Here is a 17,424-nt window from a genome sequence, read left to right on the forward strand (position 1 = left end):
AATATTTGTGAAACTTCTCGAAAAGGCAAGTGGTCTAATATTAAAAAGAAAAAAAAAAAAAAAAAACAAAGGCAGGATTTCCAATGGTCTTTTGTTTGTTTTATCTAGTTTTGTTCTTGTTCTGTTTTTTTATTTGGGAATGGGTTTAGGGGAAGACTCAAGTGTGGAATCTATTGTTTTGCATCATTTAGGGGAGGATGACTGTGATGTTGAGGAAATGTTTGAGAAAACCAGTAGTCCAATGGATCGGAGGCTATGGAATATGCAGTATCCCTCAAGGAAGCTGGTAACTCTCTGTTAAAAGAAACCATTTTAGCAATGCTTTGGCCAAGGCCATCAAATGTTTCTGTGTCACTTTATGCTCTATGACTGATGATGTTCATATGAGATATGAGGGATATGGTAATCGAGTTCAAGGCACTGACAATTTCCATTTAACTCAACATTGCAGCTTGTGTGCCATCAAGCTTAATGATTTTTAGACAGTACCATGATTTCATGATCTCTGGTTTTAGTAGTTGATGGGGGAAGGCGCAAATGGAGTTGGGGGCTTTAAAGAAGGCCTATGAAGATCTCAAGAAAGAAGGGAGATAGAGCCAATCAATACTGAATTACTGATTGGAATTTTTTCAATCAAGAGATCTGAGTTTGAATTGAGCTATATCACTTTCCATTATAAGGTTGTCTTAATCTCATCCAAGTATCCATGGTACAACCAATGCTATATTTTTCTCAGATGCTTATTTAAAGATCTGTCTAATGAGCAAATTAACATAGAACTGCCTCGTCCTGTGACCTGTGGGCGTTATGTTCTTAATGCCCCTTTGGAATTATAAGGGTGTAATTTAGAGTAATATGGGAAACTTATAATTTCATCTTACTTAAAATTGAAAAATGTTTGATTATGTTTGGACTTAGTTAAATGAAGATGCTCCCTATATTTTATTGGGAGGGAAGGACGGATTTGTATATAAATGATGCTGGGCTCGTTTTGGGAGCTGGGGTTTAGGGATTGGAAGGGGAAGGGGATTGGTGGCTGGGGAAGGAGGAGAGAGAGGGGTAGGGGTGAAGTGGGGCCCACAAACGGCAAAACTAACAGCTTCCGTCAACTGGTAGCGAATTTTAAAATATGTGATTTTTAGTGGTAGTAAAATAAAAAAAAATATGAGCGGTAGCAAAAATGAATACCGAGTGTTTTTGTGGTACCAAAAGTCAAAATTTCCTTATAATAACAATAGGAGAGAGAATTAATAACATATTTGTACAAGTGGGTTGTGGGGTACTGGGGTTAATGGGAGAGATATAATAAAATTGTAGTAGGCTTAACTCCTTGCTAGATAGGAAGTGTTGCCATTATTACTAAACGGAGGATGTATATTATTAAAATAATATAATATGAATTTTCCTGAATTTATTTTGGCATTAAATAAAGTTTTTCTACATGCACTGCGTTTTCTTAAAATTGTGTAATTTTAAGGCTTATTAATTTTACTTTTTTTGGCTAGGGAATATTAAAATCTATATTTTTTATACTACTGCAATTTTACAGGAAGCATTTCCTTCTGGTGCCTTATGGTCTATTAAACAAGCATTTTGAGAAATTGACACAGTGTGATATGCATCTTAATTTTCTGAGCCGGTAACCAGAAATTAATAAGTCTAGATCCTCCAAACTTCGATTTGCAGCCTTCTGTTTTTGACGACTCAAATGAATCTAAAAGTCATAGCTTGGATCAAATATAAACTAGCAGAGGACCTAGCATCTCAATCTTTGAAGATGTCGGAATACCTTTATCCTAATAATCATCTCTCTCAGTCAAACAAGTTATGGAACATCTGAGACTCTGTCTTGTGAAGCTACTTCTCCAAGCTCAGGTATCCTTTTTATCACCATGTCTGCTATGATTTAGACACCATTGATGTTGTTGTGTTTGTCCTAGACTTCTGTATTTGGAGATGGTGTCTGAAATTTGGCATGGATTCCTCAACAATTTTCTTGTTAGAATTTCTGTTTTCTTTCTTTGTACATCCTTATGTTGAATTTATTGTAGGATCTGTCAATATATCATACCAGAAGAGATTTTTATATATTTTATATTTTTTCCGGGGGGGGGGGGGAGGATTGGAGGATGCCGAGACTTAGTATGTCTATTACGATTACTTTCATATAAGTTTACTAGCAATAATATCAAATATGATTTGGCCTGAACCGACCTGAAGCATACCCTATCATGACCTGAATTTTGTACCAACCAAAAAAACCTCTTTGCCACCTCTAAAGCAATTTGTGGTCATGCTTCTTGTTTTATAAATGTTCATTACCATAAAAATCCTATGCTTTAATGGGGGTAGGGGTGTAGGGCCGTAGGGGGGTGACTGCCGACACTTAATATGTCTAATACGTTTTATTTAACATAGTAAGATTGTTGGCAATAGAATTAAATATGATTTGGCCCAAACTGACCTGATTCAGTTGAACATACCCAAACATGACTTGACATGGCCTGAATTGTACCACGTCTGAACAACCCATTTCCCACCTCTAGATGTATATCTGGTGAGCAATATATGGCCATGCTTCCTCTTTAAATGTTCATTATCTTAAGAATCCTTTGTTTTAAATTTTGGAAGGGCAGAACTATTTTATGTCTCAGTCTATCTCAGCCTCAGCATTCACTTGCTAGCTACCTAGGTGCCCGTGGTGTTGAGATATAATTCATCATGTTTATGATATCAATGGTCATCAATAATCTTGGACATTGGCTTTTAATTTACATTTGTTAAATTTCCTTCTGATCACCAAGTATTCATTTTAGTGATGGATGTGTGCGTAATGAAAGTTAGTTCGAGTAGCCAATCAGGAAAACCAAAGGAATTAAAAAGCGTTGAACAGTGAATTATGCATGAGTGACCCTGTGAATCATATTGGAAATTGCCTTACGAAACAGAGGAGTTCTGAGGTTTCTAAATTCACATAAGAAGGATCCAAGTCCCAAAATAAAACGATCGAGGAATTTACCCAGCACCCGACCATGTTCTGATGAAAATTCCTCATGTTAGAGACTCAAAGGTCAACTCTTGGTACTCCCTCATTCAGAAAGATGGTGCTTCTGTTCAGAGTTCTGATGTGACTGAAGAAAGTGTGGATGGAAAAGCCAATAACCATGAACCTTAGTTATTGGATCAGAATACAACTAATGAGGGTGACAACTACAGCTGGGGGAGATGGCGGCAATCAGACACCAAGCATGCCAATAATTGATCTTTTGGGGATATGCTCCTCCATCTTCCGCGGTTTGCTTCACTATCAAAGTTCTTGTTTGACATTTGTAAAGATGGGGATAATCAAAGGCGCGATAGAAAAATGAGAAGTTTACTCTTATACTATCATTGTTTACGGGTATTGCAGATTTTCTCAAGGGGTTTGATATATGAAGTGATTGACTGTGATGACTTTTGGAGACTGAATTCCAAACTGCACCTTGTAAATTGGTAGGATTCAAAATTTTGGGTTGATGATGAATCCCATTATATAATTATATAAAGACGAACCACAGATGGGATAAGCTATAGTTTTTTTTTTTTAAGTATCTTGTCTGCAAATATTAATGTAGTTTATCTTAGAACTTTTATTCTTTGAATCCCAACTGTGACCATTAAAAGTTCTGAAATATCATGCTAGTTTTCTCTCTTGATTGTGTCATTTTCATTCCTTAATTTATAAGAAAAAAACATTAGGAAGTCCATGTGAGAGAAACAGGAATTTGTGTCCAAAATATCTGCCAAACGCAGCGAGCATTACGCATAAAGTCCTCGAAAATTTATTCTTTTTCGTCTAAAGTCTGAAAACTTGGTTTTATTGGGCTACCATACCAACGAGGAAGTCTAAAGGCCTCACAATGCTGCACAAGCAAGTGCATCACAATGACATCTTCGTAGGGTGTAGGTATTAGTACGGCCCTACACTAGGGTGTAGGTATTAATAATTAGGACAGGTCAGTGCAAAAGTAAAGTAGGCCATTAATAGGGCGAGAATGCTTTTATTCTCTGCTTCTTATCAAGATTGTTTAGGATAGTATATGAACATTGTTGACGTTATTTTACAAAAGTCAAAGGTATATGTGCATCATTGAAGCATAAAATGAACATACAGGGAACCTCTTTTAATTTCATATACTAGAAGTAGAAAAAGTAGATTGTTGCTAGCATTATTATTGTCAAATTGAGTGCATAAGTAGGAAGCTCAATGAGTCAAGCTTTAGCATAAAATTAACAGATATGTTTAGAAGCATAAATTTTAAGGTCTCAACTTGCTGCACATTGATCCGGGGATAGAAAATTCAGGTACAATTTTACAGACATATTTCTTTTGAGAATAAAAACCCCATGCGTAAACAACAGTAGTTCCATGTTTAACTTCTCCAGAAGTAGCTTAGCTCACATAAGAAAAAGTCAGCTCTATACTTAAATCTCAAGCAACACAATGATCTGTCTGAACCAAAAAATAAATCAGGCTTGCTACTAGTGTTGCAGACATCAGAGGGTATGCATCTAGTGGATCAATTCATTTATCGACCCCCTTCACCTACCTGCAAACTGCGTAATTGTATACATGATAAGAAAATAATCAGATAATAACGGAAATATATCTATAACAAACTTATGTATAACAAAAATATATCTTTACATTGTAAGACAGCAAGCAAGAACGACATCTGATATTAAATTGGTAGTTCATTGTATTTAGGTGATATTAACTACTTGTATGTTTGATTGCTAAAGTCTATCCTTGATACAGAGAGTAATTATATAGCATATCTTAAAATCTATCAAGTTAATCATGTTTACAAAATATGAATAGCTGCTAACAAGATTCGATGAGGGAGTTGTGTTATATTATCTAGAAGGCTTAGCTGAAGCTGAGGATACACACATAGGTTCATACATTTCTCTGCCTCACATTGACCCCCAATGCCCACTACATTCTACAATTTTGACAGATTTTTTTGCCAACAGAACATCAGTGAAGCAATAGCCATAATACTCCAACTACAATTAGACAAAATACATCAATAACATCAACCTGCATTGACTTTTCTGCAAAGACTAATCTACACCCAGAGAGTTGGAACACAAACTCAGAGACATGAATCTTAGTACTCATAAACAATAGTAAAATACAATACAATAAGACATAACACATCAATTGGGAACTTTTCTGCAAAAACTAATCTACACGCAGAGAGTTGAATGCAGACTCATAGACATAAATCCAGTACTCCGTATGCATAATTTTATTTTAAACCTGTACATAACAAAATAATTTGATGGACGTTTCATAGAGATGAGAACATGGAGTGAAAATTCAGAATAAGATTATGAGATTTTTCAAGAAATGACGCAACTACAAAGAGAAAAAATATCAACTGAAACAGGAAACAAGAAAAGGAATAAGTAACAAGTGATGTACCGATAGTTGTCCAACCTTTTAGTTTCAGCAATGACAATGAATGTAATTATTATACGAGACTTCCAAAAGGAATTAGAAAGAAAATATTAAATGTTATAAGAATCATACAACATAATGTATGTGTAAAGACATTTAGTTTAATCTATGTGTCAATTAACAGTTATTTACAATGCCTTTTCACAGTAGTTTGTTGCATATTCCGCAAAAGTACGCCTAGTCCAAAAGTTCAATTACCCATCACCACCAATAAACCAAAGAAATAATGCCAAATTACGCACTTCTAGTCCACTACAACTCATGTAACAAGGAGTATCAAAAATTCCAAACATACAAATTAACTCATAAATGACATGCTTAATACCCAATACCAAAACACACTCTACACCCATCACATACACAATACCACTCAACAACCATCACGTGTGCAACACCTATCACATACTCACATCGTCAAGACACACAAGCAATAATACGAACCCTTTGCCCACACACCTCAAACACTATTCACACACAATGTAACCTAAAACAACCCGAAAACACCACACCAAAATAGCCCCCAAATCGATATCAAATGCTTACCAGGAACAGGAAATCAATATTGAGATCCACAACTTGAAAATCTTTTAAGAACATCTGAAAATGACTCTGTATATCCCCTGTTAAATTAAAAAGTGTTAAACAAAAATTTTAAACAACATAAAAGATGTACATTAGAAATAACAAAATATTAAATTCTTACCAACTAGAATTTTTTGCATAATCACACAGGGCGTCATAAAGTGTTGTATATATTGAAGGAAACACTTTTGTAATTAGACTTTCTCTTTCCTCAAGAGTCAAACCACCCTATAAAAGATAAAGATAAAAAAATTAGCAGCATGCAATAATTAATTAATATTTTCGTAAATAAAATAGAAAGAAAGTCATTACCTTTTTCCCGCGTATAGTATCATATTGATAGTCATTAGCATGGGAAAACACTGCATGAATAAAATTAATGACACGAAATGGTTTAACATAAAAGTTGCTGACAATAACAAGTCATTTGAGACTTCAATCCTCCAATTTTGAGTCCTAAAATTCGGAGTCATTTCATTATTGAAAGCCTTCTCATTGATTAACCTTTCTTTAATAGCCACTTCAAGAGACTGGATGAATGAAACCCGATGATTTATCGACCAGATAAACGGGTGATCAATCAACAACATTGGATGAATGTTATCACATCTGTTAGAAATAAAACATAAAATTTTTAATCATACAAGTATACCTATTTATTAAAAAAAAAAAAAAACTTTATAAGTAATGTACAGTTGCAGATAACAAGCTTTTTAATAGTTACATAAACAAAATATACAAAGTATAATATTAGCATAAACTGAACTTATAATGAATAAAAAGAATATAAAAACAGATTTAAGGGAAATTTACTTACATTTTCCTGACTCTTAAGCTGTTTAAAAAATGACCTAATTCTAAAGGCAGTTCATAAGATAGCTCAAATTCTTTACGCCAAGTTTCCAAATCTGGTCTTGATCTTGGTCTTATCAAAGTAATGACTCCTTCAATAATGGACAACAAATCAGACACTTCTTTTTGCGCTTGACTGAATGTAAATTTTTCTTGAGAAATATGCAATATTTTGGCTTCTCCCTCCTCAGTAACGTAGAGTGATTTTTCCAGATCACTACAGACTTTTTGATCTGAATATATGACAAGCATGCCACATATTACGCCTCTACAATACAATAATATATTATTAAATTTCATTCATAAAATAAAAATATAATAAATTAACAAAGTAAATTTTTTACCGAAATATTGATAGAAAGTCGTCTTTGATATATTCCCACCATTTTTTACAAGTTTGAGCCATTGCTTCCGATTTGAAATCTTCAAGCTTCAATTCAAAGAACACTTTTACTGGACGGACCGGCTCAACAATTGCTACCCTACTGGAAAGGGAGTGGAAATACATTGAAAATTCAATTTTCAATAGGCATGAGTTTTTCTTAAGCCTAATTGAGACATCTGAAGTAGAATTCTCGCCAATTTTGATATACGACTTGGGAAAAGAACTCCCGCCTATCTTCATTACACCAAGATATGAAAATTCATCAAGCTGGGTCATTTCAAAGTATATCACACCATCCTCTGTAAACTGTAAATATATATTTATCAATACAGAATAGAGAAAAATGTTTAACAAATAAAACGATACATATTGTTCTAGACAACTCTTGATCCTTGTGCAATAACACTGAATCTAGACAACATATGTTCTTTAACTGCTCTTGCAATCATTATTGTTTTACTGTTCTATAGAAAATGGCTTAAAATCTCTACTAACTTTGCTTATGTTGAAGATTGTAACAGATAGCTTATTTCAAATTGATATATTAAAGATGTCTCGCTGGTTTAGTATACTATATTTGGCAGCAAAGAAACAAAGCTATGTAGACTTTTCATCATGATGATCATACACATGTAACTAGTCCTCCGAAACAAAATATGCATTATAGAATTTACAGATTTCTTCCAGGAACTAGTAGTGATGAGCTAATGATGTTAAATGGTTGAGAACTGTATTTAAACATGTAGTCTTTTAACTCTTAGTGTTTGTTACGCTTAGGTCTTGAATGTAATGGCTAATCAGTGACCTAATAATATTTTTTGTTCTTTCCAAATAAAAAAAATCATAAAATTAACGAAAAGTTGAGAAGAGATTACCTTCATCATTTTTTGGGAAGAGGCATCCACACCCAAAGATGAGGGATCCAAGGTCAAAGAAGGGATCGCCAAAGTCGAAGCGGACGCAACCAAGGTCGAAGTGGATGCAGCCTTGGTCGGAGTGGATGCAGCCTTGGTCGGGTGGATGCAGCCTTGAGTGGAAGAGGTCGCAGCCTTGGTGGAAGAGGAGGCAGGAGCCTTGGTGGAAGAGGAGGCAGCACGCTCATCATCCAAAAATTTACTAGCTCTTTCCACTGCAATTCTATCCAAATCTGGTTGAACTTTCGGTTGTAGTCTTTTTATCCATTTGAGACAGTTTTTGAATGCTTCATCATCTACACAGACTGCACCCTTCTGATCATGCACATATTTATAAAGGAGATATGCTTCCAAAATATTATTTTGCTTTCTGTTAGCATAACTGCAAGGCATTTTAAAAAATTTAATTAATGTCAACGTGATTAAAGATGACTAACTATTGTCTACTGTATTGTCTGTATAGAATCAATTCAAATAAATATCTTGTAACAGTTACATCATCCTGATAATTTATCAAAAATCCTTAGAAAGGAAGATAATAGACTTACGCAAACATAAACCATTCACCAAGTGCCAAAGTCGTTTTATGTCCAAATTCTTCGAGTCGTTTTTGCAAAGCCAATACCTCTGATCATACAAAATTAAATGAAAACATTAAGATAAATGAAGTACAAAATAATACAAATTTACAATACAAATAACACAAATATGCTTTCCAAATTTCTGGATAAGTCTTGATTTAAACAGTTTAACCTAGTCAATATTTGTTAGCTTTCTTTATCTCTCAAGTTGTATATTTCAAGATTAATATTCGCTTGCATTTCTCTATTGTTTCCTTAGGAAACTGAAAATGTTGTATTTATCTTTTCCAAGCTTTCTTTCCCTAAGCCTTAAAGCCACTCACTTGTAAAAAGAAAATAATCAAAAGCTTTCCAAATCTTACCGATCCTAGTAGAAAATAAGAATTAAAGCAAACAATAGACCATACTACATCAAACCATTTCATTGGAGGAAAATAAACTTACCTTCAAACCGTTTCAAACCTACAAGTGCATGCACTTTCATAGAATAGACTTTTAAATTTTTCAACCACTCATCATCAAGAGAAATGATAAAATCCAAGCACTCTTGTAATCTTTCTTGCTCCCACAAAGCTGAAATCTTCTTTGTTATTTCATCCTCTGAAATTTTATCCTTTGAATTCTTTTTCTTTTGCTGCCGTTTCTTCTTTGTAGCACCTTGAGTCATTTTCTTCACTCTGATTACAAGGCAAGTCATTGATAAGAAGCTAAAAAATTGACATCGCTTTACCACTCTTAACTAAACTCAAGTTATGAAAGCTACTACAACACTAACATGACTAAATCAGCCCATATAACTCAAACAAGACATAGGAAGAACAATCTTTTATATTAACAACACCACACAGGGATCAAGTGATCAACAGCAGCCCCGCTGAGATAGAACCAAGACAGCAGACCACAGGAATTTCAAGAAGGCATGAAACCTAGCACACAATTCCAAATCAAGAAATTCTTGAGCCTAGATTGAATAACTTTTCAAGATCTACAACTTTCATGAAGGAACTATGGGCTAGAAACGTCTGCAGGTCTATTATTATGGGACGAACAGAACTGCAGCTGCAGGGCAATTGCAAAATAAAAGCAGTAGCAATACAACAGGCAGCAGCAGGATTATATAACAGGCAACAACAATTTCAGCAGCAGGTAAACAGAATAATAGAATATAGCAGCAACTAGACAACAAAATTATAGCAGAAGTAATAAGTTACTAACATTCAAGCAACAATACTACTTCGTTAACAATAACATTATTTCAACCTTTTCTACATGTAATGTCAGCAACACTCACATACAACAATAACATTATTTCAACCTTTATAAGCAAAAAGGCAAGACATCCAAGAGTAAATAAATTTATGCTGTCCCAAACATGAGCTTCACGTGGAGATCGATTCTAAGTGCTAGGGAGGTAATTGAGAAGGGTGCCATAAAGACTATTGGTGGGGGAAGTAGTGTCGGTGCCTAATCTCCTAAAGTTCCGAATTCTGTCACAAATGAAGGATGGTAGTGATGTTCCAATGTATGTCAAAGATCTGTGGGAAAATCAGAGCTGGAATTGGACTACTCTCTCTGAGTTATTCTCTCAGCGGGAAATTGATGGAATTTGTAGTATTCCAGTACCTCTGTTTGATGAGGAAGATGTTTGGTCATGGCATCACTCGAAAGATGGGCGTTACAGCGTAAAGAGTGCTTACAACCTCTTGGTCGAAGAAGAGGTAAAGGATAAGGCAACCTCGTCAAATGGGCATGTAGTTTTTAATTGGAAGAGTATTTGGCATGCCCGTATTCCACCAAAGATCAAATTATTTGTGTGGAGAAGTGTGAGGGAGGGGCTGCCTGTTATGAGCCGGTTGATGGCTAGGGGTATGAATGTAGATCAACGTTGCCCTATGTGTGGGGAGGGAGAGGAAACTACTGCTCATACGCTTCTCTTCTGCCTGCAGCATCCTCTATTTGGAGACATTCTGCCTTGCGGCTTGACACAAGGGCATTTGATGCTGATGGGTTTCGAGGTTGATGCAATCTGATGTATGGAAAGATCAAGGAGACGAATTGGTGGGATATTTGGTGCCTGGCGTGGGGAATCTGGTTGAAACGCAATGCATGGGTCTTTGATAAAAGAGAGAAGAGGGAGGCTGACATTCTTTACAAGACAATGTGCTTGGTGGGAGAGTTTGAAGAAGCTAATGCGAATGCTGATATGGGGATGCAAGTGCAGTATTTCAGCTCTAGATGGAAGCCTCCTGCTGCTGGTCTGTATAAGCTAAACACAGACGCAGCCTTCCAAGGTCAGTGGCTGGGAATTGGTGGGATATTGAGAAATGAGGAGGGGACTGCTGTGGTAGCCTTTTGTTCGAAAGAGAATGGGAAGGTAGATGTTGCTGTTGGTGAAGTGATTGGTATGAGATCCAGCCTAAAGATAGCCATGGAAGCGGGCTTTAGGAACTTTATCCTGGAAACTGATAACATTAAGTTGTTCCACCATCTGAAAAAGGGCTCCATATCTCCTTGCTCTTTTGGCAATTTGGTGAGGGATATTCTGATGCTTGCTAGAAGCTGTCAGAGTTGTGTTTTTTCTTTTGTTAGAAGGTCGGGTAATATTGTTGCCCATAGCTTAGCAAAGTTGAGTTTCAATTTTAGTGAATATCGTGTTTGGCTTGAAGAGTACCCAACTGAAATTCAGGGGGCTTTATGTCACGATATTGAAAACTTGGTGAAATAATAAATTGAGCTAAGATGCGTTTTTCGTCAAAAAAAAAGAGTAAATAAATTTATACTCCATATATACCCAAAAAATCAGAGCCTTCAAATATGGCAAGTTTCACAAACCAAAAAACGGCAAATTTCACAAATCGGCAAGTTTTTTATTCAACGTTTAAAACCAAAAAAACGGCAAGTTTCACAAATTACTCAAATTTCAAAACCAAAATATGGCAAGTTTCACAAATTATCTACATCAAGATCAACAGGGTAAGTGGGTAACCAAAGCATAAAAGGCAAATATCAAGCTCAAACCAGAAAACCCCCGCATGTTCTTCAAAACCCAAAACAGAGGAAAAAAAAAACAACCTTATTTAAACAATATTAAGAATCAGAATAACAAACTACTCAACGTTTAAAACCAAAAAATACGGCAAATTCACACATTACTCAAATTTCAAAACCAAAATATGACAAGTTTCACAAATTATCTACATCAAGATCAACAGGGTAAGTGGGTAACCAGAGCATAAAAGGCAAATATCAAGTTCAAACCAGAAAACCCCCGCATGTTCTTCATAAACCCAGAACAGAGGAAAAAAAAAAAACCTTATTTAAACAATACGGAGTATAAAGCAACAGTAGATGAACGAAATTCCAGAGAAATACAAAATAAGATATTTTACCATGTAAAATCAACTTGATCAAACTCAAAAACCCTAGAATGAGAGAATATGAAGCAAATAAAAGCAACCCACAAATTAAAAAAAAAAAAACACATATCATACAGACATACACCATACTAACAAAAACAAGCTCATTAAACTTAGAAACAACAAAAAAAGAAAGAAATTACCTCACAAGAAAAATATGATGACCCAAATGAGGAGAGAGAAAAAGGTTTTGAAATTTGACTACTAAAAATGGCAAAGAAAAATAAAAGAAGAAGACAGAGTTTTCATGAAAATGGAGGTTTTTTTTTTTTTCTTTTTTGTGGAAATGGAGTTTTAACATGTAGAATTGGTAGGATTGTAGGAAGAACCGAAGAAGTAAAACCTATGAAATGATGGAGAGAGTTGGGCAGCAGAAATTACAACGCCAATAGCCCAATATTACCACCATTGTCAGTTCGTCCACTGCCCATGAACTCTAGTGACTAGTCGTTTCACATAATTATAATTGTACTGTGGAGGACTACGTAATACTCCGTAACATGTTTTTTTTTTTCTCTTTCTTTTATATTTGTCTATGGAGTATGTGTATTTAAACATCAATTTATTTTTTGGTAAGTATACGTGTTTTAAAATTACATATACAATTGATAAAAGTTGACACGACATGAATTAAATAAGAAAAAAAAATGATTATTGTTAAGGGTTTTTAATACATGTAATTAAACGGGTCAACATGATATGACACATTTAATTAAAACAGATCAGTATTGATATTCTCTAACAATACGTTAACCCGACTCAACCCATCTAATATAAAAACCCTATAATTTATATAATTATTGATATATTATATAGAATAAGGCTAATATTTTTCATACAACACGATACGAACCGGACACGAAAAAGTGAGTTAGTGTTAAATGTATTCAACACTTTTAATCAATCAGATTAACACGTCCTCAACTTGTTTAATTTCCGACACAAACAGACACGACATGATTGCCAGCCCTAGCTACATATAGTGCTTGTTTGGTTGCGTTGGAAATTAAATAATCATGCTAATTTACATTTCTTAAGAAATAATTTCTTTCATATATTTTATTTTATAAGAATTTGATGGTAATTTATATTTCTTAAGAAATAATTTCTTTCATATATTTTATTTCATAAGAATTTGATAAACTTGTTTGGTTGACATATGATAATTTGCATTTTTTGTAAATTGTGAATGACTTAGGGTAAGTTAGGTACAAAGTAATTACTATTAAAAAAGGGGGGTGGAGTAATTAACTTCCTATGATTGGTAGGACCTCAAAATTTCCAAAAAGTTACAATTAGCCTATTTGTACGGAGTATATTTCATGCTAAACAAGCAACAAGATATCTAAGCATTTTATAGGAATTTCTCTTGCCTATATTAAACAAGTACAACCAAACAGCTCATATCATTTTCATCATTTTCTTAAATTTGTTTCTTTTACAAAAAAAAAAAAAAAAAAAAAAAAAATGCTTATTTCATTCCGCCAATGTTGGAATTGCATATGATCGTAAAGTCTTTATAAAGTTATTTGGTTATCGATGTGAGAAGTAATTTTTCATGAAAAATTCTATCTACCTAAGGGATTAGGTAATTGAATTCCTACCTTTTGTAATTTTTTTTTCACTTATGTCATTTCCTCTTCGTTTTTTTTTCAATCAAACAACTCCCCCTAATTACAATTTTAAGGAATTTCTATTTCTCATTTTTTTTTATCTACAAAACGAAAAACTAATACCCATACTATGTACTCTGCGATTAAATTAAAAGGTTAATGTACAACAAATAAATGGAGAATCCATCCTTTCTCCTCTCTATTTGTGGGTTTAGCCTCTATATGCAGGGACCAATCTGGAGATTGGGTCTTAAAGATAGTCTCCCACATCTGTTGTTGTGTTAACCCACTACAAGTTGAAATTCTTGCAATTTTATCAGCTTTTTTCTTAATTAAACAAAAATGATGAACCCATGTCACAATTTAGTCAGATTGTCACAATTAGAGCAAGATCAACTCTAATTCTATCTAGAATTTGTAACCTCCCAAATTAGAAACTTTTGAATGCTTGTTATGTACTATGTATTAAACAGAAGTTCTACTTAATCTGATGCTGAAACTAGAAACAACATTGTTTTAACTGCTCTAATGGCATGTATATCTAATTTGCTGTATGTTTAATATAGTAATTTGAGAATCACATCTAGTTCGACACTGGTCAAGTACCAAGCACTGACTTAGAGCATTTCATTAATTTAAGTCAAGTTTCTGCGAAGGATAGAAGACCTTAGGGGAAAGAACCCATACAAACTTTCTCGGAGCACTTACTAGTGTCCCACCTAGCCACTAAATGGGCAACCGTATAATTAATTATATGCTCTTTTTACATGAGAAAATATACAAGTATTAAAGACATAACTATTCTACGTACATCATCGTAAATAAGCCTTATAGGAGACCATCTAGCAGCAGACCCTCTAATGGTGTTGATTACCCTTCCCCTACTCCTTTTGACTCCTGATCATACACTTTCGTAACCCAATCTCTTAGCCATTTGACACCCTAACAGCAGCCACCTCCGCCAATTCCACATTCCAGTCCATAGGAGTCTTCTTATCCGCAGCCCATAATATGCGGCCAAGTGATCCCTCGCAACAGCACCTAGACCACCACTTGTGCCAGCACCAAAGTGAGCGTCAACATTTATTTTAATTATACCTTCAGGTGGGCAGCTCCATGTAGCATCTTTTTCAAGTGGGTATTGAATACTCTAGTCTCATACAGCGAGTAATCACAAACAAGCTTCAAAAAACTAGCAGCAATAATACCCATATTCAGCGATATTCCTTCAAACAGGAGCTTATTTCTGCAAACCAAATAATAGACCAAGTTGTAGCCAAGATGGTACAGTAATAAAATAATCAAAACACAAGATCAACAAATAAAGTTCGTTAAAAGACCAACTATCAATTAAACCGACTCAAAATAAACAAACAACCAAACTATCTTCATTAAAATTGCTACTCCATAATTTCCAATTTTCACTCAGCAATACTCACAATTTCAGCACAAACCCACAAATTCTTTTTTTTTTTTTTTTTTTAAGAAAAAAACCCCATAATAAACTTAATAAAGTACAGGAGAAAAATCACAATTAAAATAATAGTAAAATTAAATTGATTTTTAGATAACAAAAAGGCCACTTAAATTTGAGGGAAAGAAAAGGAGAAAACATGTCTCACAATTTAAGGTGTTGTATTTCTTGCTTTCATATTCACTGTCCTTGTTCCGTCTTTTTCTTAGACGTTGTTGCGGCTCCTCCTGATCGCGCCCACAGGTCAGCCACCGTTGCTTTGTCCTCTTTCCATTGTTGCGGTTGTCGATGATGTGTTGCTGTCGAGACATAAAATTAAAAGAATTTGAGGATGATTAGATTAAAGATTTTTCTACAACACTCAATACCCATGGTGTTATAACTTTCAATATTTTCTACAACACTCAAATGCCCATCAAGGGTTTATTTTCATAACCTTTTGTATCCTATGTTACTACCTTAAATTGCCAAGAAGTATAGTTTACCAGATCAAATCTTTTTTACCAAAGAGACATCATATCACAGTGTTGGTGGTCCAACAAGCAAAGATGAAATTCAAAAATTCAAACCGATCATTAAAAAACGTACCAAAATTCAGAAAACCAAAGTAAAATTACAGAAAGAAACTGTCAAAAGGCCGTATAAGATCGAAACAAAGGGAAAAAAAGTAAGGCAAAATAAATAGGAAACAGTTAAATACGATTGATTGCAGAAGAACATACCTGATTTGGGTTTGATATCTTCAAAGGTAACACCAAATTGTACCCGATCAAGGTCTATACAGCTCAATTTCTGTATCAAATTCGAAAAAACAAGATCAACAAACACGCATACAAAGCAAAAACTCCAGTGAACCATAAAAATATTATAACAAATTGAATAAAAAAAAACCGCCTTTCTGTCGCAGCCAATGAAAGGGGTGGCCCAAACAACCGTCGTAGGGAGGCGTTCTCTAGGATGACTGGATGAGTGACTACCCTAAAACCTCCGAACTTTCTCTGAGGAGAGAGAGAGAGATTGAAGGAGAAAGGTAGGGCTGACCAGCTGAGGAGTAAGAAAGAGTTCAAGGGTAATAAAGCTGAGAACATTTCATTTCTGTAATAGAAACCACAAACACTGTTCCTAAGCACAGTCCAGCAAGTTTTGCCTTTTATACTCTCTTCCTCACCCACCCCCTCCCCTCCCCTCTGCTACCCCTTCCCCTGCCACCCCCATTCCCCCCCCCCCCATTCCCTTCTCTCCCTACTTCCCTCCTTTTCCCTTGGATGTAAGATATTTACACTAATTAATAAATACAAGTAATATATAAGTGGTAGTACTTTATATATAAAGGTTCAATATAGAGATCTCAAAACAATTCTGAATTTGCCTTAACCACAAAATACATTCATATTCTTGTCTCTGTGATTGTCCGCCGTGCCTTTAAGAATAGTCAGGCCTCAGGCCCAAGCTTTCTAATAGCTTCCGCTATCTCCAAATTCCAGAAAATGATTACAATCCTCACACCTGTAGATACAAATAAGAAAACTATAAGGCACAAGATGTTGCTTCAATTCTTTCTTTAACAATTTTTGAAATAATAAGATCAGCACAGTACAGCACAGTGTGATAGTCTCTCTCACTGCATTTCATTGACTGAAAAAAAAAAAATTTGCTAGTCTGGCTATAAAGTAAACATCATCTTGAGATGGAGGTTACCAAAAAAATGTTGATCACATTTTATATATACATCTTGAGTAGAAACTTCAAGGTGTATGAGGTTGGTGAGCAAGGACATCGACAGCAATTACGAGTTGCTGGAATTGTTGCAGCTCCGCTACCATGTATACCCCAGAATCTCGGAATTTTTATTTTTTTCGATTGATTGAATTTCATTTTGAGGTCTGTATAAAGAGTATACCTAATTTGCTCAAAATTCCAAACAAACCTGATAAACCATCTAGGATATTGATCTTCAAATCTAAGTCCAATAAGAATCCTAATTAGATTCATGATTAAACACTATTTGAGGTATTATTATTCTTGATTAAAAAAACAAACATCTTAATTAATGAGTTTGAGCAAAGACCCAGGAAAGAAAAAGGCATAATTTTTCAGAAAT

General features: G+C 34.7%; 2 protein-coding genes and 1 long non-coding RNA gene across 5 annotated transcripts; 1 reads left to right on the forward strand and 2 right to left on the reverse strand.

Moving 5' to 3' along the window:
• Positions 1-4,169: 4,169 nt before the first annotated feature.
• LOC110716781 lies at positions 4,170-12,473 on the reverse strand. The gene is made up of 10 exons (XM_021895411.1): positions 12,380-12,473; positions 9,265-9,497; positions 8,788-8,866; positions 8,201-8,621; positions 7,285-7,631; positions 6,906-7,208; positions 6,401-6,697; positions 6,210-6,316; positions 6,050-6,126; positions 4,170-4,596 (listed from the first exon to the last, which is right to left on the reverse strand). Exons 2-8 carry the CDS (start codon positions 9,485-9,487, stop codon positions 6,307-6,309), a joined length of 1,680 nt encoding a protein of 559 aa, XP_021751103.1. The 5' UTR covers positions 9,488-9,497; positions 12,380-12,473; the 3' UTR covers positions 4,170-4,596; positions 6,050-6,126; positions 6,210-6,306.
• LOC110716782 lies at positions 9,517-11,672 on the forward strand. The gene is made up of 2 exons (XM_021895413.1): positions 9,517-9,966; positions 10,102-11,672. Exon 2 carries the CDS (start codon positions 10,850-10,852, stop codon positions 11,543-11,545), a length of 696 nt encoding a protein of 231 aa, XP_021751105.1. The 5' UTR covers positions 9,517-9,966; positions 10,102-10,849; the 3' UTR covers positions 11,546-11,672.
• Positions 12,474-14,740: 2,267 nt separating the features above from the next.
• On the reverse strand, positions 14,741-17,068 carry LOC110716783. Of its 3 annotated transcripts, none has more exons than XR_002510594.1 (4): positions 16,643-17,068; positions 16,046-16,115; positions 15,472-15,622; positions 14,741-15,095 (listed from the first exon to the last, which is right to left on the reverse strand). It is a non-coding gene; the product is annotated as an uncharacterized LOC110716783 (long non-coding RNA). The 3 variants fall into 3 exon arrangements; XR_002510593.1 differs by having other exon boundaries at positions 16,709-17,067; XR_002510592.1 differs by lacking the exon at positions 16,643-17,068 and having other exon boundaries at positions 16,046-16,350.
• Positions 17,069-17,424: the final 356 nt, after the last annotated feature.

Source organism: Chenopodium quinoa, unplaced genomic scaffold (genome assembly GCF_001683475.1).
Source record: "Chenopodium quinoa cultivar QQ74 unplaced genomic scaffold, ASM168347v1, whole genome shotgun sequence".
NCBI classification, from domain to species: Eukaryota; Viridiplantae; Streptophyta; class Magnoliopsida; order Caryophyllales; family Amaranthaceae; genus Chenopodium; species Chenopodium quinoa.

Bases quoted from the DNA above. Each gene is read 5' to 3' on its own strand.
- LOC110716781 (XM_021895411.1), bottom strand. From the start codon at position 9,487: ATGACTCAAGGTGCTACAAAGAAGAAACGGCAGCAAAAGAAAAAGAAT. The intron at 7,632-8,200 runs GTAATCTCTTCT...ATATATTTACAG, and splicing joins CTTCCCAAAAAATGATGAAG to TTTACAGAGGATGGTGTGAT. The intron at 7,209-7,284 runs GTAAAAAATTTA...ATTGTATTGTAG, and splicing joins GACTTTCTATCAATATTTCG to AGGCGTAATATGTGGCATGC.
- LOC110716782 (XM_021895413.1), top strand. From the start codon at position 10,850: ATGTATGGAAAGATCAAGGAGACGAATTGGTGGGATATTTGGTGCCTG.